The 23,246-nt window shown below is 39.1% G+C and overlaps 2 protein-coding genes across 2 annotated transcripts in view; both read left to right on the top strand.

Moving 5' to 3' along the window:
* myo3b (myosin IIIB) overlaps positions 1-12,949 on the top strand; it is a 75,284-nt gene extending 62,335 nt beyond the window's left edge. Inside the window, exons 34-37 of the mRNA XM_073473784.1 lie at positions 3,105-3,205; positions 3,583-3,629; positions 3,981-4,136; positions 12,823-12,949. Coding sequence (XP_073329885.1) covers positions 3,105-3,205; positions 3,583-3,629; positions 3,981-4,089 — 257 coding nt within the window. The 3' untranslated portion in view covers positions 4,090-4,136; positions 12,823-12,949. The remainder of the gene's footprint in view (positions 1-3,104; positions 3,206-3,582; positions 3,630-3,980; positions 4,137-12,822) is intronic.
* A 5,079-nt stretch (positions 12,950-18,028) lies between these two features.
* Positions 18,029-19,477, top strand: sp5a (Sp5 transcription factor a). The gene is made up of 2 exons (XM_073474236.1): positions 18,029-18,079; positions 18,401-19,477. The coding sequence occupies exons 1-2, from the start codon at positions 18,029-18,031 to the stop codon at positions 19,475-19,477; spliced, it is 1,128 nt and encodes a 375-aa protein (XP_073330337.1).
* Positions 19,478-23,246: the final 3,769 nt, after the last annotated feature.

Here is a 23,246-nt window from a genome sequence, read left to right as displayed (position 1 = left end):
TCTGGGGTGACAAGGATTGACACAGTATTAACACCTCTGAGGCATGGATAGATAAGATTCACGGTAAAAGTTCACTAATATCTCAGACCTGAGAGGAACTTTCTGGGCATTTACAAAGTGTGACTTTAGTAAACCTGTGCTGGTTTGAATAACATCAAGAAAGCCGAGGAAAGATGGGGGGGGGGGGTGGGTGAGAGTTGGCGGGGGGAGCTTGCTCTTTGATGTATAGGATTGAGATGTGATGAGGTCTGTTCAAAGTGAGTACAAAGTAGTGTTAAGATGGAAAAAGCAAATGCAGCTTTAGTCAAGGTAGAGCAGCCGAGGTAGCAAGAGATGATGAAGAAATGTCCTGTCTCACCCAAAAACGTAGGCAAAGAAGATGAAACGTTATCTGACATTAAATATAGATGCCTCCTTGTAAAGGTGTCTTGGCTTTAAAACACACTTTTGTAACCTATAAATTTTGAAACCCAGCCTGTGCTCTAGTAGAAGAATGTAAAAAAGCCGTCATGATTGTCTTTTGTTTGAATAATAAGTCATTATCTTTAGTAAGTCATCAATAACATTTCACTTTCTGTGGTGCAATGCATAATTCTCTGGGAATCTGAATGTGTAAATTACTTCTTTTTCTGTTTTACAGATTAGCCACGGCTCACATTTGTGTCAGTGATTTCAGTAGGAAGTAGGAGAGTTAACATCTACATCTAGACTCGTAGATCTGCTGAGTCATTGTCGGATTTTAAAGGGTCAATTAATCCAAATCACCATAGATTAAATGTTATATTCTTCCATTGTACTGGGTTAGCAACAACATTATCAGTTACATACCCTTTTTCAATCAAAATTTAACCGGTTCTGTTCCAGTTCGCAAAACTAATTTGGAACCATTTGGAGCATTTCAACCAAAAATAAATTGGTTTGTAACCTGAAAAATATGTTCCCAGCTGGAACCAAGAAAAAAATAGCAGGTTTTTCTTGACCTGAAATGCAAACCTAGTGGGTGGTTCATATCGTTTTGGATTGTGCAACTTTCTCCGTTAACAAATCCAGGCTGGGCTAGTTAGCTAGGCAGGGCAAGGTTCAAATAATATTGAGTGGAACAAATTCAAGAACCAGCGCTAGGAGTTAATTGTCAAATCTCACCAATTAATTACAAAACTACTGTATGACGAGACAGGAAATGTGAAAAATATAGATTTTGATTTAGGTGAACTGGTCCTTTAAAGGAACACTCAGACATTTTGGGAATGACTCTTATTTGCTGTCTTGCCAGCAGTTAGATGAAAAGATTGATACGAACCTACAACCGGCAGTCAGTTAGCTTAGCTTAGCATAAAGACTGGAAACGGAGTAAAACAGCCTGGTTTTGGCCAAAGGTAACAAAGGCAGCTCTCTAAAGCTCACTAGCTCACACTGATATTTTAAACCTCATTTGTTTAATCACTACAAAAACTGAAGTGTAAAAATGTCAAGTGGTTTTATGGGGGTTGAACCACATGTTCATAATTTACAGGCTTTGTAGGTGCTGATACGCTGATTTTTCTATTATTTTTAAGCTTTTAACCCTGTCTCCAGTCTTAATTGCTAAGCTAACTGGCTGCTGGCTGTATGTAAATTACAGATATGAGATTGCTATCGATCTTCTCATATAACTCTGAATAAACGTATTTCCCAAAATATCTTACTGTTGTTGTTTTTTGGATTCTTTTACATTATATCTCTGCAGTGGATCTACTTTAACATATTGGCTTATTTCAGCTGCAATATGTTAAGAGCCTGCTACTTGACCCTGATCTTATTTAGGCCCGCTCAATATGAGGATATTCTGCGATGTACGATAACATTGATCAATACTGTGATAGCGGTATGATAAAAAAACAATACTGAAGTGCCCATTATAGCTCTTCTCTCCTCCCTCAGACATCATGCTACTGTAGCTAACCTCGCAGCCGCCACCAAATAGACGCCACTTAATGTGAGGGGAGATGATGGCTTGCTGGGGCTTCAACTTTTGCTCATGCTGAGTGTGAATGCATGGCACTTGTAAATAAAATGATTTTTGTAATTCCTCCAATTTCAGGCAGTCTTTTGCAACATCTGTACTACACATGTTTGTATCACAATGACGGTGAAAATACTATTTATCACTCAGCACTAATGCTATTGTCCCAAACCAAAAATATTGTGTAAGACTTATTCTGAGCTCTTCTGTTCCTCATGTACTCCAGAAAACCTTCTTCAGCAGAAAAACAGCACTTGGTGAAAGATTCAAAAAAGACTCTAAACAACTCCCTACACCCGTTCTCAATAAAGACACAAGATAATGTTTAACTCCTCACTGACACAAATGTTTGATGCATTAAAACAAAATACTTTTTCTCTTCCCAAACTAAATGTATTAAAACTGTCTAACCTGTTATTAAGTAATATTAAAATACAGATCCATGTAATGAATATGATTTTTACCACTTTCTTAGCGTCATCAAAGTGTCATCACAGTGTTATTTTTTATCAGGACTGTTAGCAAACGATAGTAGCGACTTTCTTTTTATTCATCTCAGTAGGTGGTTGTTTTCTGTCTTTGAAACACGCTTAAACGAGGTACATGATTTGTCGAGACGGTCACAGCTGTCATGCCTACATTGTAACTGGCACTGCATCAGTTTTCACTTGATCTGAGCCTCAGTGTAAACACACTCAAGAATCACTTCCCTCTTTATGTGGTCACGGGAAAGTGAAAGTGTATCCACTACCACACGCCACAGTCCCACCTCTGCCTCTTCCACTGCAGCTATTTAGTAAATTGAACTGCAGTCTGCTGCACCTGTGAGCAGAGATATAATTAGACGTGGTTCATGTGTGTGTATTCTTGCAATGTTAAGCTGATATTGAGTCAGCTCATCGATTAAATTACATAATCTTTAACCTAAACCGAAGTACATTTAAAATGTTTCTGCCTCTTTGTCACACGAGGGTGCAGATTTACAAAGTGGAGGGCAGAATCTGTTTGCGGCTGCTGTCATCACCGCCGATGTCGTGCTGGTGTGCTTGTTGTTGTTGTTTTGCTCGGTTGGATCACTGCCCTCGTTTTTCCTCTGTTGCAGGTCCAGTGATGAAGCTGCAGCAGAGAACTCCTCGCCGGCGGGGCCAGCAGCCCAAGCTGCTCAACAGCCCCGAAGACAGTCTGTACTACAACCAGCTAAATGTGAGTTCAAAGTGCCGATAAAGGCCTTTGTCTGACTTTGGTTCCACATGATAATACAATTAAACCTACCTGTGCCAGACCCTGGAGCCCCACCCCCACGCTTCTCTGCCTCTTGTCTTGAACATGTGCTTATGCTCTTTATCTGTTGCTTTCATGTCAGGATGTCTGCCTTCACGGTGAATAATTGATGTGGTTTATCAAAGCTGAGCAAGATGCATGCTTCATCAGACTCACTTGAGCCCTTTGATCAGAAAAAATTATGCTGTGACTTCTGATATTATCAGCATCTGCTCGCATTCAACACAAAATCACTTTGAATTAAAAATTAATGACTCTCTGCTCATCTTTTGACTGTGTGCTCTTGGCCCTTTCCTCAGAGAACTCTGGATTACCAGGGGAGCAAGAGGAAGCCGAGAAAACTTGGGTAAATAACTGCTTTCCTACTTACAGCAACTCTAAACAGAGCAGGCCCTTTGTGGAATAGGAGAATCCAGAAATGGAGTTGTTTTCTTATAATGTAAATGGAGAGCCGAAAATAACAGGCTTTTTATGAGCGGTCGCTCTGCGTCATTAGAGAGGGGGGTGTTACATATTATGGCTTTGTCAGCATGCTGATTTTAATTGTTGAAGGTCTGACTTGTATTTGGACTATAAATGACGTCCTGATTCAGATCTGTGTGCTTAAGAAAACGCCTCATCGCTGCGTCTGCAAATATTGTTTTTATTCTACATCAAGACTTCTGTATCCCAGTTACTTTTTCTTTCCCCCTCTCAGTCAAATCAAAGTGCTGGATGGAGAAGATGAGTACTACAAATTACTGTCAACTGTGGAGTCAATCCCCGAGGAAGAGTACGCGACTGCCCCCCCCTCCCACCCTTTCTAGTGGGCCCTCTCGTCAGTCAGAGCTGAGCCTTACAACCATGTCAACCGGTAAGACAGACGCACCAGACATGCAGACAGACACTCCAAAGAGTAGCCTCAGTGTTGGATGTGCTGCGGTATGTGGAGCAAGTAGCAGCAGTGCAGAATAAGCGACCTGCGCAGTGGTCGGACAGTATGTTCAGGAACGACCTACTCATCAGAGATATTATAACAGTTGCTTTCTATAAGCAACGTATATTTTTGTGACGTAAGCCACCACATCTTTTCACAGTTTTTACCACCACAATGCTTGATTATAGGTAGAATGTAACATTTAGCAGGAAGAGGGGCTCTAGACGTCTTCCTAGTGTATGTACTGCCCAGCAATTGCTGCTACTGTGCCTCTCAATGTGTCACAATGTGTGATGATATTAAGGTGTTTGTCATTTTAAATCCTGCACTACATAAGAAATTATTTTTCAGCGTGCAAACTGCTGTGAAATGGCCCAGATGTTGCCGCAATCAATGAATTAATGACATTACACGTAACATAAAGAATACATCATCATGTGGTGCACAGGGAGGAGAGGTGTCGTTATCAAAAGACAAACAGCTTAATGCTGAGCGTCCATTCATATTAGTGCTGGGCAATACTTCGTATTACATTGTTATCACGATATGAGACTGTACATCGTCTTAGATTTTGGGTATCGTTATGTCGTTATATGACTTGGTTGGCTGCATTACAGTAACACTTAGTCATTATATTCACACTACTGATGAGTATTCATCCAAATCTCATTGTGTTAATGTACAAAAAGTCATCCCTACAATATTGTCACAATATTGAGATATTTGTTCAAAAATATCTTGATGTTTCATTGTGTCAACCAGTCCGAGTATTGATAAAGAGCTTCTGAAGAGATTTCAAAATATCGAGATGTGTATCGTGCATCACGATACAGCCTAAAAATATCACAATAATATTTTAAGACAATGTGACCCAGCCCTCATCCGTTGTTTTAATGTTTTGTCAGATGTTTAAGCTCTATTCTGTGTATCTACTAAAAATAACAAATATAATGATATAAATGTAAGAGACGCAGAAGAATCCTTGGATATTTGAAGCTTTAACCAGCAGATGTTTGTTTGTTTATCCATCTAAATACATCACGACAATACCAAATTCTTAAAATTGAAATAGTCATTGATTATTTTCTGTCAGTTGACTATTATCTGAGCACTGCCCCAAATTTACTCTAAAGCACGACTATTGAGGGCCTCATCCAATCCAGGGGCAGCCTCAGAGTCGGGCAGCATACATAAACCTGATTTATGACAGAATATGTAACACTACCTACAGTCTGTATGTCTGTGTATGTCTCACACACATATGCTTATAGACGTGATATTCATATAAGTCACCATACACTAACATTTCAATTATTTATTTATTTATTTATTTGCATTTGTTTAAAAATATGTCATAACCAAAAGCTTAAATAAGGTTATACAGTATATAAGTTAAGGTCCATCTACATATCCTGATCTTAAATTCTGGCCCAGTTGAATTTGTAATTGCTCCATAGAGCTCCTCATGAAGCAGGCAGCCTGTTTCTTAACTCGGCGGTGTTAACCTGACTTGGAAACATCTACCTATTTTACGTGTTATGTCTATTGTCTAAGACAGATCCAGAGACAAATCCCTCTGAAAGCCCGAACTCTCCCTACGAGTTCTCCCACAGCGAGCTGCCGGTAGTTAGAGGGGCTTTGTGCTGTCTGAGTGCTGGAATCACCACACATAGCCCCACAGAGGCAGAGCTAGACCTCACTTTGAATTTCACCCTAAATACAGGAATTTTCTTTTAAGATGTGAAGTGTCGGAAATGCAGGGCTGGCGAGTTGATTTGTGGAGCTTTTTTTTTTTTCTTTTCAATTTGCATATCATTTACTGCATCTCCCTTTGTTGACACCCGAGGGCCTGAGAGGAGATTTTGATCTTAATAGGAAGAGTAGGGTGGTATGACTGAGGATCTCATCCTCCTTATACTCAGCGGGGAAAACATTAGAGCTCTGCCTCGATAGCGAGACCGGCTTCACTTAAGGTTCAGGTTCACAGGAATCCTGTTTGGTTTAAGGAGGCCCAAAGTGTTTGTCAAATCCCACAGCTCAGTGCTGTGAGGGTGAGACTCAAGTTGAGACAAGGAGGTCTGACTCATCACCTGAACATCTCTGCTTACATGTCTTATTTCTCCTTTTAAAAGCATGTGAAACATAAGGAATTTCTTGAGATGCTTCCTCCTTGAATATACAGCAATATAATCAAAACAAGGTGCAAGAGGAATTTGAGATGATGCATGGTTTTGTCACTTGACAAGGCTGTGGTTTCAACCCTGTCATTTTCCAACCATAACTATGCTATTTGTTGTGTTGAATAGCCACAGTGCTTTTAGTGGTAGAACGGTCAATCCAAAATGTCTAAACAGTGGTGAAAAGGGTATTTAGATCCTTTAATTAAAAAGTAGAAATGCTCCTTTAGAACTCTTGCTTTCATGTTACAATGTTACTTGAACTGGTAATAGAAGTTTTTTGCTTATCATCATCATCATCATCATCATCATCATCATGAAGTAAATGTTGATTGCACAGTGTAATGGCTATAGAATAATGACACCATCAGCGTGAAGATTGGTTCCATATAAACCTCACATTCGCTGTGCTATTCTGCGTGCCCTGCGTCTCCTCCTGGGAAAATGAAGGCTGACTGGTGATCCAGTCAGGCTGGCACCATTTCTATCTGCTTTCATGTCTCCATTATGGACTAAATGATTAAATAAACTCATGTTTTGTCCTGTGTTGCTAATCTGAAGAAAACAGAAACGATCAAGTTGTCTTTGCGACAAAAATAATGCCACTTGGAAATGCTAGGGGGGAGGGAAAGTTGTCTGTTTCCACTTTAAGTAAAGGTACAAGAGTATTAGCAGTGAAATGTGCTTAAAGCGACATTATATAGAAATTGACATGTGCGATTTGGCGCCCCCACAGTTTCTGAGTGCAACACCACCGTTGTAAATACAAATCCCAGGTCTGTAACAGTTTGTCAGATGTAATGTAGGCGCTAACTACAAACAAAACTCATTTCGTCATAACAATGTTATGTGTTGAAAACTGTAAAATGTATGTAACGCTATGATCCTACGCTCTCACTGAAGTTACATAGTGCAGAAACAAGTCACCCTATTACAAGACACTGTGCCATCAACATGATTTTGAAGCTGTTATTTTAAGGTAAAAAAGTTACATAATGTTGCTTTAAAGTACATATTTTAATGTAGAAACTGACTCCTGTCATTGTTACATTATTATCTGCTTATTATTGGATTGTTACCTCCACCAAGGAGGTTATGTCGCCCATGTCCACTTGTTTGTGGATTACACAAAACTACTCAATGGGTCTCAGCCCAGAATAGACCCTTTTTAATCTTCAGATCAAGGAATTTTTCTATCACTTTCTTTAACATTGCGAGGGCATTATTCAACATTTTCATTCATTTCTCAGGGAATAATGCATGGCACTTGATTAAATAAATCAGGCGTATTTAGGTGGCTGGTATCACCTAGTACAATTTCATGCGTATCCAAATAAAATCCAGATCTAATGGATTTAAACATGTTTTATTTGATATTGGATTAGACTTGATTGAATTAAACGGGATTGTTATACCTTGGCGGAGGTATGCACTCAGTGCCATTCTAGATGCATTAATAAAAAACAGCATTTTATGTAGAAGTTAGTTGAGGTGGAGCTTATTCTGATTTGTTGGGTAGTTTCATTAACAACAGTGCATTCTATTTTTAAGCTCGTCATTGATTTTTATGTAATAAGATCTGCAAAGGAACTAGTAACTATTGTTGTTAAATGAGTAAAAAGCACATATTTCCCTCAGAATTGCAGTGACTTATAAGTACTAAGTAGCATAAAATGGAAATACTCAAGCAAAGTACCCAAAATTGTACTTAATCACAGCCCTTGGGTGAAGGTACTTAGTAACATTCCACCTCTCCATCTACAAGACTATGAAAAGATGTAACACACAAAAGCAGCTCTTATTTAATAACTATATTTATCTTAAAATGTGTTAATGTCTTTTTCTCAGGTCATTAAATCCTGTGGTGTTTGAGATTTGGTTCCAATTATCTGTGGACAACTATGTTTAAAAAGAGTAGAAATCAGCTGTTTCCGTGATCAGATTAGTTCACATAATTAAGCTGCATCATAATAATCATCTGTTTTTTTTCTTTTCAATTTATTGTCATATTTAACTCTAAATAAAATAATTCAAAGAGTAATAGCCCGACCACTGGCAGTGTTATAATGTGGTGTCACAGTTAGTTCAGAAGCATTTCACCTCCGGTCGTAGCCACAGATCCTGCAATAATTAAAATCCTCGTTGTGCATTACTCCCTTGCTGGGATAGTTGGCTCCTCTGAAGAGCACTCTGAAATAGGTCACCCCAGCACCCTGTAGTGCATCTTAAAAGTACACTGAATCAATTAAGTGTGATCATGCTCCCTTGATTATTTTGGCCCTGTTTTTACCACGGAGAGGAATTTCAAATAGGCTCGCTAGTTTGAATAACAAGGTTGGACTGTGGTGACAAATGGTTCCAGAGTGGGTGTTTCTTCCCCTGTTTTTCTCTGCCAAATTAACTCCCTGGCTGATTGCCTGCTTTAGCATACGAGAGGAGGTGAGCGGAGGTGTGTAGGTAATTGCCTTGGTTAGCTGATTATGTGTTGCAAAAAGCAAATGTTATGAAATGCTGTCGTCACTCTCACAAAAGATGTCCTGACCAAGTTAAACGAAGCTCCCGTTTGCTCGGACTCTCGTCGTATTTTGGGTTGCAAGCCAGCGTTCGAGGCCTGACACCTGCTTTCTCTTTAATACCTCTCCGTAAATCCAGCTCCCTCTTGTTTTTCCTCATTAAATCTGACAACATCTGGCGCGCGAGAGAGGACCGCTTTAATGTGGCTAACGTTACTGCTGGTGTTATTCTTGCCATTTTAGCTATTTGCTTCATGTGCAGCACTTTCATTTAAGCTGCATCCAAGGCAGCCTCAAACACCGTTATCCAAAGTTTTAAACCACCTTTATGAAAATCACTCGAGCTGCAGCCTTAACAAATGATGAAAAGCTTTTTTATTTTCTAAAGAAGCATACTTACCTTTTCACCTAATAGTGATGTCTCACTTCAAAGAGAGAACACGATTAGGCCAACATTGTCCTGTTTCTATATCCTTTGAGTTCAAAGGGAGAGTTTGAATACCTGTATTTCATGTGCAGCCTTTTCAAATACTGTTTTAATGCAGTTTACGTGCTTTTCATATCCAGATGTGTCAGTTTTCCACCACAGTAGAAAATATCACACTATATTCTGATTGCATACCACAGTTTTATAAGTAAAGAATTAACGCCAAGCCTTGTTTTGGAGTAGTTCTTGTTCCCACCAACTTCAAGAACAGAGGACGAACAAGACGGCTACAAACTTCGCATTGTGATGCTCTGTGCTGGCTAACGATCGCTGCCAAAGAAAGCGACATGACATGAGCGTCACCCAGATGTGTGTTGAGGGCTCTGAGCAAAAGAACATTCCCCAAAGACGGTATTAATAAAGAAACTGGCTGAGCCGGGTAGAGACAGAGAGAGTAAGAGGCGAAGAGGAAGAAGGAGATAAAAGAGTCTGTTGAGTACATACATCAAAGGTCTCTTAATGACAAGGGATGCCATTAGGGTTACAGTGGCTTTTGTTTCAGCTTCCTCACACCTGCAGTTTGTTGAGGGTGCTCTGTGCACTGTTTTGTTGTTAACATTTGCATGAATAGCAAATGCATGCATGAGTAGATAAGAGTTTGTTTCCAGACTGCTAATCTTGGTGGTGACCAAATGTTTTGGTCAAAATTACAGCTTCCTCCCCCATTTGCATAAGAGAGGTGTAGCCATTCAGTTGCTAAGAGGGGTGAAGCTAGAAAAGGCTTACATGGAACAACAGGAACGGTATGGAGAAGCTGTTATCCTGTACGCCATGAAATTTATTGCCTTAAAAGTTTTCTTGGTGCCTCCGGTGCTGGAATGGGATTTGACAAATCAGAGCGTGAAATTGTGATTAGCCTCTCTCAGTTTGTAGACGGAGTGGGGCACTTGCAGACTTGGCATGGCCAAAGGTGTAACCTGTTTTGTTTTGCCCCGGTGCTGCTTTCCCAGATGGTGGGACCAGCTGCCGTTGAATAAACGCTGGACGGGTAACAGTGTGAGAATTACCACGGCCTTGTTTCAGTTTGGGATGCACAACAGAAAGCTTGTCTTTTTGCCACTGCCAGGAGGAGCAGGGACGAATCGCCTGGTGCTCAACCAGACGACCTTTTGATTGAGGTCAGAATAAAGTAGAGTCCGGTATAAATGCTTTAAAATATGTCCAACAGCTCCTAGATATTTGTGTAGTTGTCCATGGAGACCACCCACAGTCAGATTACACAGATTAATTACAATATTTTCTTTACTTTCTGCACAATCCTTTCCTTTTGGTTGACTTGAGCAAAACAATACTTCTATTGAAACAGGGTCTATCACTAACAAATGGAATGACTTACAGTTTCTCTATATAGTTTATTTCACTTTGTTTTTCATTGCTTTACCAAACTTTTGTCTCCTTTTTTAAATCTTTGCTCGAATTAATACCCTAATACAGATCAGTTTGCCCATCACAACATCCAAGCTTGCTAGGATGCTGAAGGAAAGTTAGGAACCTGAACAATTTGATGTTAAAAGTATCAAAATTGGCATTTTTGCATATATCTGCTGTTCATTTTCGTGCTTTGAGAGAGCTGAGAACTATGAATGAGAGAGTACACCATTATCTTTATCTGTTACCGCTGTATCTGTACCCCTACTCTGAATGGGTGGGGCTTAAACCAGAAGTGGGCGTGATTAATCAGAAGTTTTGTAATTTAAGCCTGAACTTGATATGGGTTGATCAGAAATTGCTTAATGTATGATTTCTTAGAAACTATTGAATGGACAGCCTCAGCATTGAGCTTCAGATCAATGTTTGATCTGGTTATTAAATTGTCTTCAAATGAGGCTAAACATTCACATTAAAATCCCTGTAATACTAAATACTCCAACATTGCTCCAGCATGTTACAATAGACTCTTGCCACATCAGCCAGGGAACAGGCTAAGGCTAAGTTCAACCTGCAATATAAACAGTGGGAAAACGTTCAGGTTCCAAGTTTGAACTCGATCCATCCTTGAGCTTGAGTTTTAAAGCCCATCCTGCTTTTTATGTCGTTGGCCCTCATTGAAAAAAAAAACAATCCAAAGCACTCATATATTTTCTCGTTGTTGTGGAAAACTATGTGTACATGTTTGGCTCTTTATCTGCCTGTTAATACAGCTACAGTGAATTGTCATTATTTTAATATGCTAAAACTCTAATGATGGTAATAATGTCCTGCCTAAACTTGACACAGATGACTAAACCGGCACACTGCCCACCCCTATTTACAGAAAAAAGCTTTGCACAATATTATTCATACCTGTAAAAAAGTAAATTTTCTGTACTGGCTCAACTAAGAACCAAGAACTTGTTGCGTATGTTCCAAGCATTCATAGACGACAATACTTCAAATTTCCATCAGTTGCATCATTGCCTACCTAAAGTTGCAAGAAGCCTTTAGCAGCTCTTGCTCAAGTGTTCTGGCTCAATGGCACCTGGAAAGTATTCACTATAGTGCAAGAATATTTTAATATTTAAGTATAGTATAAATCTAAACCACCTGTTCTTGTTCATGGCCTCAAAGTGTAAATGATGATCAGCAATGAGATCTTATTGTTGTAATTTTTCCTGCCAGAACACTGCAGGCTGTAACCTTGTACATCATCACAGAGGGAGAGTGTGTCCCTCTTTAGGGATGGATGGATTAAGGCATCTAGGGTGGGCTGAGGGAAGGTAAAATGACCTGTCCCGCCCTACGTGACCCCAGGCCAGCCGTGCACATTGCCAACGCTTTGCTCTTTGCCCTTGAATATGCAGAGATCCGCAGCTTCATAGGCTCGGAAGAGAAGGGGAGAGAAAAAAAGAGTTGTATCGCATTGCAGGGAAAATTAGTGAGACCAAAGTTGGAGTTTCTGTGTGTTGGGGGCTGCGAACAATGGCAGCTTTCTGTCAGACAGCAACTTCAAAGGTCGGCTGAGTGACTGCTCTGAGTTATACTTTGTTGTAGATCACTGAGGAAATTCACAGATGTTTTCTCATACGAGACACCATTATAGCGGCTCAAGTACCCAGTAGCCTCGAGCGTCTCTCCCTCCCCCCCATCTCCCCTCTCTCTCTCTTTCTCTCTCCCACACACTCCAACTCTCACTCTCACACATGCACCACCTCCCCCTCACTCCCCCACCCTCATCCCCATCTCTGATATCTCTCGTATGAGACAGATGTGGAACCTGTTTTCTCTCCAACTGTCCGGAGAATATGGAAAGTTAAAAAGGGTTCGTGTTGTGGCATTGCCCTCTGTCTCTGTCAGAGCCTCCGTTCTCTCTGTCAGCTCGCTCAAAATGTCAAGATCACATGCAGTTCTACTTTCTCAGATCCAATGGCGTCAATACAACAAGTAGAAAATGATATAAAGTAAAAACTTAAGTATTTTAAATGTGCTGCGTTATGGTGATTGATGCAGTTCTTCTCTCTCTTCCGCAGATTGCCTTCTTCAACCCAAGCTGGACCTGAACCAAAACAAACTCACGTGATGTCTGTTGTACATTTTTATTTATTTATAGCAAACTGCAGTTTTATATGAGGCAAATAAACGTGTTTAAACTGCTGATCTTTGACTACTGGTGCATTTTTCCCTCATATTCAGAAGTAAATTGCAATCCTTATCACATATTAGGCAAAACTAGGGGTGTAGGGTTAGGGAAATTTAAAAATTAAATATTGATATCATGTTAATACACAAGATAATATCGTATAAATGACATGTAAATCATTTCCGTTTCTTTCCGTTCTCACTTTGTCATAGTAGGTGGGGGTTATACACCTTGTAGCTTGTTTCCACCCAGCTGGAAAAATTTATGAACTGTAATTGTTTTTACGGTTATGGTTACAGACTCTCTCCCCCCTCCCCACACTTATATTTTGAGTGTAATTAAATTACCAAAAATGAGACAAAACACAAAGTTACAGATGAATTTGAACTTTTTTTTGCTTTTTCCCCGAAATTTTCTATAGACATCGCGTTGTATAAAATCGTTTTTGTCAGTTTTTTAGCTACGATAACCATCCATGGGGGATCCATAGCTACGATAAGCAGATTTACCCACCAAAATATGGTGACTGCCATGGGATCATACTTTGATACATTTAAATTTTAAGTATAGATTTCTGTTGTATTTGTTGTTGTTTTAATTGAAATGATCTAAGCAGTACTTTCTAACAATGTTAGTGTCTCAAAGCTGCTTTAATTTTCACAGTGTAAGTTACAAAAACAATGTCAATATGAAATTAATGGGAACCTAAGCACATGTTTGTCAGCTGTTGAACTTTTAGAAAATGTTTCATTCAGTTTTAAAGTCATGAAATTCAAATTGAATGAGCCAAATTTTACATATCTTGAAAAATACTTGCTTCAGTGTCCCACCTTTTAGATATGGTACGATACGATACAATACGATAAGAAAAAGTACAGTACAATATGATACGATACGATACGATACGATACGAAAAAGTACGGTATGGTACGATACGATACAATATGCGATACTTTAATTGTCCCTGTAGGTAAATTTGTCTTGGACTCAAATGCTGTGAACACATATATGTGCCTCCACAGTGGAGATAATGCCAAAAAAAACATACTTAATTGTGTTAGTATGGTTTCCTGTAACCACTACAAGACTTTATCTTCTTTATAAATATTTGGTGATGCCTAATTGCAGCTTCATACATGTCTCACCTCTTGTTAATCGACTCTCTGCTGTATGCTGTAAAGTACCAAATGAAATACATGGATGGTACAGGCTGCTTCCATGTTCACACCTTTGAGTGTACAGGCAGAAAACTACTGCAGTGGGGGTTCCTCCAACTTAATTTTCCCATCAATTGCCGCAGGAAAAAATCTTTTAGCCAAGCCACTGCTGAGGTGACCCTGTAAAACTTGAGGCATGGCCATAAGACGGCAAAGGTTTGGAGCAAGTAAATTACCTCGGGGACTGGACATTGTGTCGAGCACACAGTCATGAATTTCTTACAAACTATATCAAAGTCCTGCTCAGCCAAATCCATCCCTCAGCTGGAGTCCCATTGAGATGCATTAAAATGTAAGAACTTGCATTTAGGGCTGAAGCAAGTATCTCAAAGGAAGATATCAATAATTTGGTAATGCCGATGGTTCACAAAATTCATGTGGTTGTCATATATGGCTGGAATTTGCCTTCGCATAGCATGACAGCTCACATGTAAAGCAGATTTAAGTGAAAATCCACCTTAAACCAGAATTAATTTCTGCTGCTTTAATGTCCACAAATCTGTGCTGCTGCTGCTCGGGATGGTAGAAAAATCTTAATTCCGTTTTTGGGTGGATTCTCCCTTTACTTTAACAGTAGTCTGGTTTGACATGAGAGAGCAGATTACAACATTTGACATTTATCTGACATTTAAACCTGGAAGCAAAAACTAACTGACAGCACTTCTCTGCACAAATACACAACTTTTGAAGTAGACTCTAAAGATGTTTACTGCTGTGATGTCTGAGCTGGTCAGTCCAGCTGGTTAACTGAGTTTACAGCATTCAGCCATTTCATATTGTCTTTTCACCTATTTTGAGCCCCGCTATGCCACAGTCTTTTAATTCAACATGAGTATAGGGAATAAATGTGCACAAATAAAGCAAATGTCATGGTAAAAATATCTTGGTATCATTTTCTGATGAGGCACCCGTTATGAATTGTTTATAAGTAGTAACTAACAGCTTTATAAATGTTTAAGAAATGATTAAGTGCTTTATAAATCAATTATGAACCATCAACACTAACAAGGTTAAGGTTTTATCCAAAATAAGACAGATTTGTGTAAAAACAATACACTTATGACTTACTAACATTTTGTATACATTGCAGCATAGTTGGAAGTTAGAACCCTGGATGTAGTTATTAATATTTTACCTACATTCATGACTATATTGTTACTCAAATAGAAAGGATAAACACTAGGCAAAGGAATTTTCACAACCTGGCAACCCAAAACTTGTGCTCGCTCTCTGATTTATTAACTGATCGGTCATTTTATGAAATCTCTTTTCACCTGTTTTGAGCTGTTTTGTGTAAAAATCCTTCAATTCTTATAAGTGAATACATGTACACTAATACAGTGCACTTCACACACAGTAACTAATGGCTTTTTACATGGTTAATAAATCATTTACAGATGCATTATACATTAATTTGGCATCCATCAATGAGTCTTGGGTTGCCAGATTGGCTGGTGTTCATCATATATGTTTGTTTATATATCTCAGCATTAAATGAATAAGTAACATAAATGAATTCTCAAGGTTTTCTCACTTTCTAATAAGCTGTGAAGTCTGCCGTATTTCAATAAGTAATTAATAAAGTGTTATCCAAACTGAAATCCATCTTACTGAGGGATTAAAAACATCAAACGACAATGTTGTCGTGTTATCCATGGGGAAGATAAACATCAGCAAAAGGGATTCTTCACAACTCGGCGACCCAAAACTTGTGAATGGATTCCAAATGATCTATAAAGCATCTGTAAATGATTTATTAACCATTTATAAAGCCATTAGTTATTAAGCGTGAATTGCTCTGTATCAGCGTACATGTATTCACTTTAAAGGATTAAAGGATTTTGACATGAAAGATCTCAAAACAGGTGAAAATAGAATTATAAAATGACAGAATCGTTTATAGATCAGTAAGAACAAGTGTTGGGATGCCAGGTTGCGAAAGATTCTGTTATTCAAAGTGAAATTCATCTCACCAGTGAATTAAAAACATTAAAAGACGGTATTTTTGTGTTACAAGGGAAGATAAACATCATAAAAAGGGGATTTTTCACAACTTGGCAACCCAAAAGCTGCTCCTCTTGGATGCTTATTCGTAAATGATTTATTTACTGTTAGTCATTACTTATAACTTTTAAAATGTTAATAAAGGGTCCCTTCATATATTTTGTGATCCTGTAAAATCAAAAGCATTTTAATAAGATCTCTACAAGATGGTTTCCAAAAAGCACGTGTGTAACTTATAAAAACTTATTAAAAAAAAAGTTACTGCAAAAGTACAAACACACTTTCTCTGTAAGTGCCAGATTTAATAAAACATGGCTCTGGATTCAAACCTTCCTGTTTTCTTCATATTTTTATAAGCTCTCTATACAACAAACTTCAATGCCCCGCTGCTGCCATACGTGATGTAAACAATGTTAATCTGCACTAGTTTTTTTTATCAGTTGACAGTGTGAGTACACCACTCCTGTAGCCAGTTCTGTAGTTTAACATGGCTCCAGTACAGCCCAGCAGGACTCCCCCTTTCCCTCATGACTGTGTGTAAAGCCGTGGGAGAGGACTGGGAACATTAATCCCTTCAAAGGAACAGATCTAATTCAAAATCTGCCGCTCCAAACTAGTTGAGAGGACAGTGATTGTTTCTGCAGGGAAGCCAGATAAAGATCAGAGAGTTGATATAGAAAACTACAACTTCCATTTCCACTGCTCTGCCACAAAAAGTTTGGATGTTATCTTATGAAAACTGCATACTTTTTTGCCTTCATTAAATGTTCTGAAACAAAAAAAGAAAAGAAAATATCACATTGCAGTTTAGCCTTTGTGTTAAAGTTCAGTTCGGATGCTTATGAGAGCCTTCCTCCTCACACATACTGACAGAGCAAGTTTAGATTGAGACATCAGCATTTCAAGTGCTGCTTTTGTCACCTGATTTAAAATAGAGGTTTCCCACTTTTTGTGTCATGTAAAGTAACATGTTATAATTTGAATTAGCTGCTGGGATTTTATTTATTTTTTTACCCCCGAGGCTCTGGTGCTGAACAAAGAGAGGGAGAAAAAGAAAAAAAAATTAGGAGTAAGGTTCTGATAAAACAAATGTAAAAGAGAAATAAGTATTTAAATAATTCAGAGAGGGCATAATTAAGTGTTTTAATGCCGTGTTGCGGTTCAAAGCAGCAACAAAGACATTTTAATTCACATTAGAAATGTAAAAGAGACGCAGATTCTTCAGAGATGAGAACTTTGTGTTGAGTCACTTGATTTGGTCTCTTTTCCTCCATCAAACAGGCAGCCACCGCTCTTGGAGATCTCCAGAGATAACAATGTCACATTGTCACATAGGGTTCTGCTACAAATCCTTAATTACAAAAAGAGGATCAGATGACTACAGCATCCAATACCGGGGTCTCCAGGCGGCATGGGGGTCTTTGATCAAGAAAATCCAATTATTTGTGTATATACATTTCCCACATAGTGATTACTTCATTAATTGTCCCGCCTTTATCTCCTCCCTTCCCATCCCCCCTAATAATCAGCTCCTTTATCCAGACCAACAAACACACCATAGGAGCTTTGTGGATTCAAAGGATTTGCTTTCCCCTCTCAAAGAGCCGCTATTCTTTGATGATTGGGCAGCGGCAAACTTCAAAGTAATAAATCTTATTTCTGACTGGCTGGCGGCCCACCAAAGTCCTTATCAAATTCTAAGAAGTGATCCCTCACTCTTCAGATAGACCGAGGATATCTGGGAGAGAGGACGCACTGAAGAGTGGAGACCTCGCTGCTCGACGCGATATTTTCACCGCGAATGCACATATTTATCTGAATTAGCGCTTTTATTTTTATTTGTTTTTTTCGTCGAGAGGGAGGAGGACGTCTACCATGGCAGCAGTGGCTGTACTGCGGAATGAGACACTCCAGGCTTTTCTCCAGGTTTGTGCAGCAAGTTTTCTCCTCACTTTGACGACTTTTAATAACTTGTAAAGTCGCTCAGCCCGAGTTGATTTACGTGTGTTTTTTTTTTTACGAGTATATAAAAGTCGTGTTCTCTTGATAGTCCTGCGTCATATAACTTAATTACTATCGCTAATTGTTTTTTACGCGTTAATGACTTCTGCTGCAACATAACTTTTATGTCATCAACATCCCGAAATTTAAACTATTCAGACAAAACCATTTCATCGTTTGTTCGGTGGCACATTATTTGTGTTGGATCATGATTGTAATATAGAAAATGTGTGTCTGGCTCTCCAGGATCGCACTCCAAACTCCTCTCCAGAGAACTGTAAGCACTCCCCGCTGGCTCTCCTGGCTGCCACTTGTAACCGGATCGGGCATCACCACGGATCCAACCCGACAGACTTCATCCAGGTCCCCTACGACCCGACTCTGGGCTCCCCTTCTCGGTTGTTTCACCCGTGGACTAACGAGGGGACCCCTCAGAGCAGCCTGGCGAGCAACTCCACTTTCGGACTATCCTCCAAGCCCCAGCTGACTGCGCACATCCAGAGCTCCTTCAGCTCGCACCACGAACTGCCCCTCACCCCTCCGGCGGACCCCTCGTACCCCTATGACTTCTCCCCCGTGAAGATGTTACCTTGCTCCATGCAGTCCCTGCAGTCCACCTGCCCTCCCACCTATGTCCCCGCTGTCAGTTACGCAGCTCCAACTCCCATCCCGCCCGCGATGCCAAGTTTTGTCACGGGACATTCCGGCCTTGTGCACCAGCAGCAGAGACAGTTGTCCCCAAACCCTGGGGAGGATATTCCGTGGTGGAGCCTCCAGCAGGGGAACCATGTCAGCCACACTTCCTCCCTCGGTCCCCATCGCTTCCAGCTGCAGAGGGGCTTGGTTCTGGGGCACACGGACTTTGCGCAATACCAGACGCAAATCGCGGCTCTGCTGCACACCAAGTCCCCTCTCGCAACTGCGCGGCGGTGCAGGAGGTGCAGGTGTCCGAACTGCCAGTCCTCCACGTCCAGCGACGAGCCTGGCAAGAAGAAGCAGCACATTTGTCACATACCGGGTTGCGGGAAAGTTTACGGGAAAACTTCTCACCTCAAAGCGCACCTGAGGTGGCACTCTGGGGAGCGGCCGTTTGTGTGCAACTGGCTGTTCTGTGGCAAGAGTTTCACCAGGTCGGACGAGCTGCAGAGACACCTGAGGACTCACACGGGGGAGAAGCGATTTGTTTGCCCGGACTGCTGCAAGAGGTTCATGAGGAGTGACCACTTGGCAAAACATGTCAAAACTCACCAGAACAAAAAAAGCAAGTGCCACGACAAGACACTTGACCACGTCAAAAGGGAGGACACGAGGAATATGTTGTAACACACCGTGTAGTCGTTTTAAAGAGTAGACATCACTAGTGCAATACAGTCAGTCCTACATTAGTTCAAGTACACAGTGAGCTGCGTTTTTATTTCCTTCATTTTGTTGGTTCTTACACCCTGACACTAGTTTCTGACATTGTTGGTCTGTGTAGCACATATTTTGTACATATATAAAGTTTCATAAGTTAATTTGGGACCATGGAGAAGTTTTAGCTCATGAGTTTGAATTCACTGTCTATATCATATCAAGAGGACAAGTTTTCAACTTGTGTTTTGATCATTGTCTTCGGTGGAAGATTTCACTCCCCTGTAAATTATATTTAATAGCTTTTGTTGAATGAAAGTGTCCGTTTTTTGCTCCTTATGGGGTGTTTCTAAAGCATGCTCTTCTTGAAAAGATCTGCTATTGTTGATATGACCCAAATACTGTGTGAGAATAAAGATTATAACATTTTTCCTCAGCTCAGAATAATTCATTTAATATCTCTCAGTCTTACCGGTGATGAGACAATCAGGCTTCATGTGTAAAGAAATAGATTCAGTTGTACCTGGATTAGTGTGCGTTGCGAATTGTTGTAAAAAAAAAAGAAAACAAAAAAAATGTGTTATTAATATCCAGCTATTTTGTTTAGTTAAATCTAAAAATTTAAGTGATTTGAGGACTTGCATGAAAAAGTTAAGATTCCAGCTGTTGGTGATGGTAAAAATGATTAATCCACCCAGAATAGAGCAACGTTTAATATAACTTTGGCTATTCTGAAGGTGAAAAAGATGACTGTATTTTTTAAAATTACATTTTTGGCCCTTACTCCTTTAGAGCTGTTGTTGTTAAACCTTTAACACGAGCGCAACAATATTTAGGTAACATAGAGGTGAGAAAGGTTGAGTTGGTCTGGATTGTATTTGAAAATCTTCACAGAAATAATTGGAAATGTACACACTGTCCAAACGCAAACTGAGTCAAAACGTACATGTGAAACATGTCAGAGATTCCTCTCTATCATATGTAGACCTGAGCGCTTCAAAGGTGCACACAGGTGCTGTTATTCTGAAACAAAATTTAGTTAAACTCCAAGCTCTACCTTTTAAGTATGGAGGTATTAACGTCAGTAAATTATGAGGCAAGAGGCAAAAATGCAAACAACCCTCGAAATAAATAAGATATTACATTTGGAGAATATCACACACTTTGATATTTTTTCCACAGCTGATGTTAATTTTTTTGCCATTAGAGTCAACTGTAGAAATGCTCTAATGTTTTAATGCACTCTAATAGATGTGGTCTGTTCTCTTTGTGCCACAGTTTCTGAGTTTTACATTTACCTCTGGACTTTGCAGCGACACCGTAGGCTGAGATGAAACCCATTAACAGAAAAATACTTTTCATGTTACACTCAGGATGTGCAGCAAGTTTAATGTCTTACCTGTTTGACTGATACTTAGTGGACAGTTAACAACAGTCCAGTTTTTTTTATTTATTTGTTATTTTTTTGACCAATCTAAAGTCTTTTTCTTTGTCCAACATAATGAGAAACAACTTGAATTGTAGGGCACATGTATGACATACAAACACCTCGATTAAGTGTCAGCTAATATTAATCCACGGTCCTGACAAAGTACAGTAAACATACTGCTATTTCCAGGTCAGTATTTTTTTGGTGACCTCCTTCACATAGGTTGTCCCATCTTGGATTTTAAGTGACCTCATCTGGAAGAAACAGAATTATTTTGTAAGATTAAAGCGACTACAGGGAAGTGATCAACTCTTCAGTATCTCATAGATCTGAACGATGATACGATGATCCAAACATCCAGTTCAACAACTCAGAGTTGCATCTCCAGCCGTGACCCTGTTCTCCTATCTGTCTTTTGAGGGATCACTGAAGATGTCAGTCTAAAGAGTACAACCGCTGCCATTCATTGGCATTTTTGAACTATCACTTTTCTGCCTCAACAGCGCCCCCTTTTGTAAGTTGCCCCAGTGGTTCATAAGAGCAGTCAAATATTATTGTGACAAATGTAACTGATTACTGTAGAGGTCCCTGCTTGGAAGACATTTCACATCAGAGAAAAAACATTTAAATCTTATATTTTGATGTCCAGTCCTCGAAGATTGCCAGCATGTTTGAGTCCAGTTGTATAACTCGATTTAATTATCACTCGTGTAATTAATAGTGCAAATATACAGCAGTTTGTTCAGGTCTTCTTGTTGTGTGGCTGTAGGGTTTTCCACGATAATAACCAGAAAGCTTTACCCCTTCTTTGCTTCAATCATCCTGATACAACTCATTTCATCTGGTGACTAAAACATGCAGTCAAGTGTCCCTAAAATGACATTTAAGACACAAATGTAAACATAGAGGCTACCTCCACAACAAAATAAAAAAAAAAACAGGATTTGAACGTGCACACAAACAAACTGACTTCAACCTGAATTTAAAAGCCTCACCAAGGACGAGAGCTGCAAAGTAGCCTCACCTCGATGCCCCGTACACTGAACCTTATATTTGTTGCACTATTTCTCCTTAGATTATGTAACAATGTTGTCCTTGTTAAATAAACTAACAACGAGTAGCACAAGGCAACAATTAAATACAAGTTATCATGTTTGCTAGTGTTGTTAAATGTTTGTTCACAGCAATAATAACTGTAGCTAGCAGCAAATCAGATCGGTAACACTTATAAATAATAACCATCATTAATTTATTGTAAATGTATAGTGAATTAAACTTTGGTGAATAGTTGCTTCACTGTTAACAAAAAATTAAATGGATTATAAACATTTGTTGAGCAATTGTTTATTGTGAAAGTGCAAATGGTGTTTTTAAACATTAACAAATTCTTAATAAATGTTTAATGAAGGATTTCATTGTTTGTTAACAATAACTATTAACTCAAGTTTACTTAACTGTAAATTTGCCATTTATTATTGTTAATTATTATAAAGTGTTACCATTTTCTTAACATCAATCATTTTAGTTTCTATTAGTCAAAGACTTTACTTATATACAGTATAATGAGGTTGCCCAAGGTGAGGCTCATAGGCCAAAATTGGTCCACCAGAAGATTTGATTTGGCCTTCCAGATGTTTTTAATGAAAAAAAAAGGTCAGATAAGTTATTCAAATTAAAATGTGAATAACTTATTATGCTGTTTTCTTTTTTGTGAGGTAAAAATGCTCATTATTACATTTTTACTATAATCTAAGCACACCAGGTGACAGTCAAGTCGATCAATTCGGGGAACTCGAGATCCTCCTGCAGACGCTCTGAGAGGCAAGTGAAAAAAAATGTAAGGAACGTTGAAAGATTATACCGTCAAATAATTTTCTCACATATTTCTTAAGTCATAAACACAGGAAGGAAAACAGTTACGATCAGACTTAGAAAGTGGAAATTTTGTTTCTTTCCTTCCGTGTTAGCAGTATGAATTTACCTTTAATTTATGTCAAAAATTATTGATTGGACAAAATTGTAAAATTGTGTGCTGCAGTTTTCTGTTATTTTAATCAGCTGTAGTATTTTAACGAGATTTGACGTATAATACACTGCACAGTGCTGTACAGCTTTGTTGCCGCTATATGCACTTGATACTGTATGTGCAAGTAGGACTGTGAGAGTTATATCCACTTCTACCAAATACCAAGTATGAATATTAACACACTTTCATTACAAAAGAGGAAAACCTTCAGTAATATGATGAGATATGACCACTTGAACTCTAAAGTCTTTATGATCCTATTATCAAATGATGCCTATGGATAGATA

This window comes from Pagrus major, chromosome 9 (assembly GCF_040436345.1).
Source record: "Pagrus major chromosome 9, Pma_NU_1.0".
In the NCBI taxonomy this organism is placed as follows: Eukaryota; Metazoa; Chordata; class Actinopteri; order Spariformes; family Sparidae; genus Pagrus; species Pagrus major.
Note: the sequence above shows the minus strand (reverse complement) of the source record. Positions and strands in the feature narration are given on the sequence as shown.

Bases quoted from the DNA above. Each gene is read 5' to 3' on its own strand.
- sp5a (XM_073474236.1), top strand. From the start codon at position 18,029: ATGGCAGCAGTGGCTGTACTGCGGAATGAGACACTCCAGGCTTTTCTC. The intron at 18,080-18,400 runs GTTTGTGCAGCA...CTGGCTCTCCAG, and splicing joins CACTCCAGGCTTTTCTCCAG to GATCGCACTCCAAACTCCTC.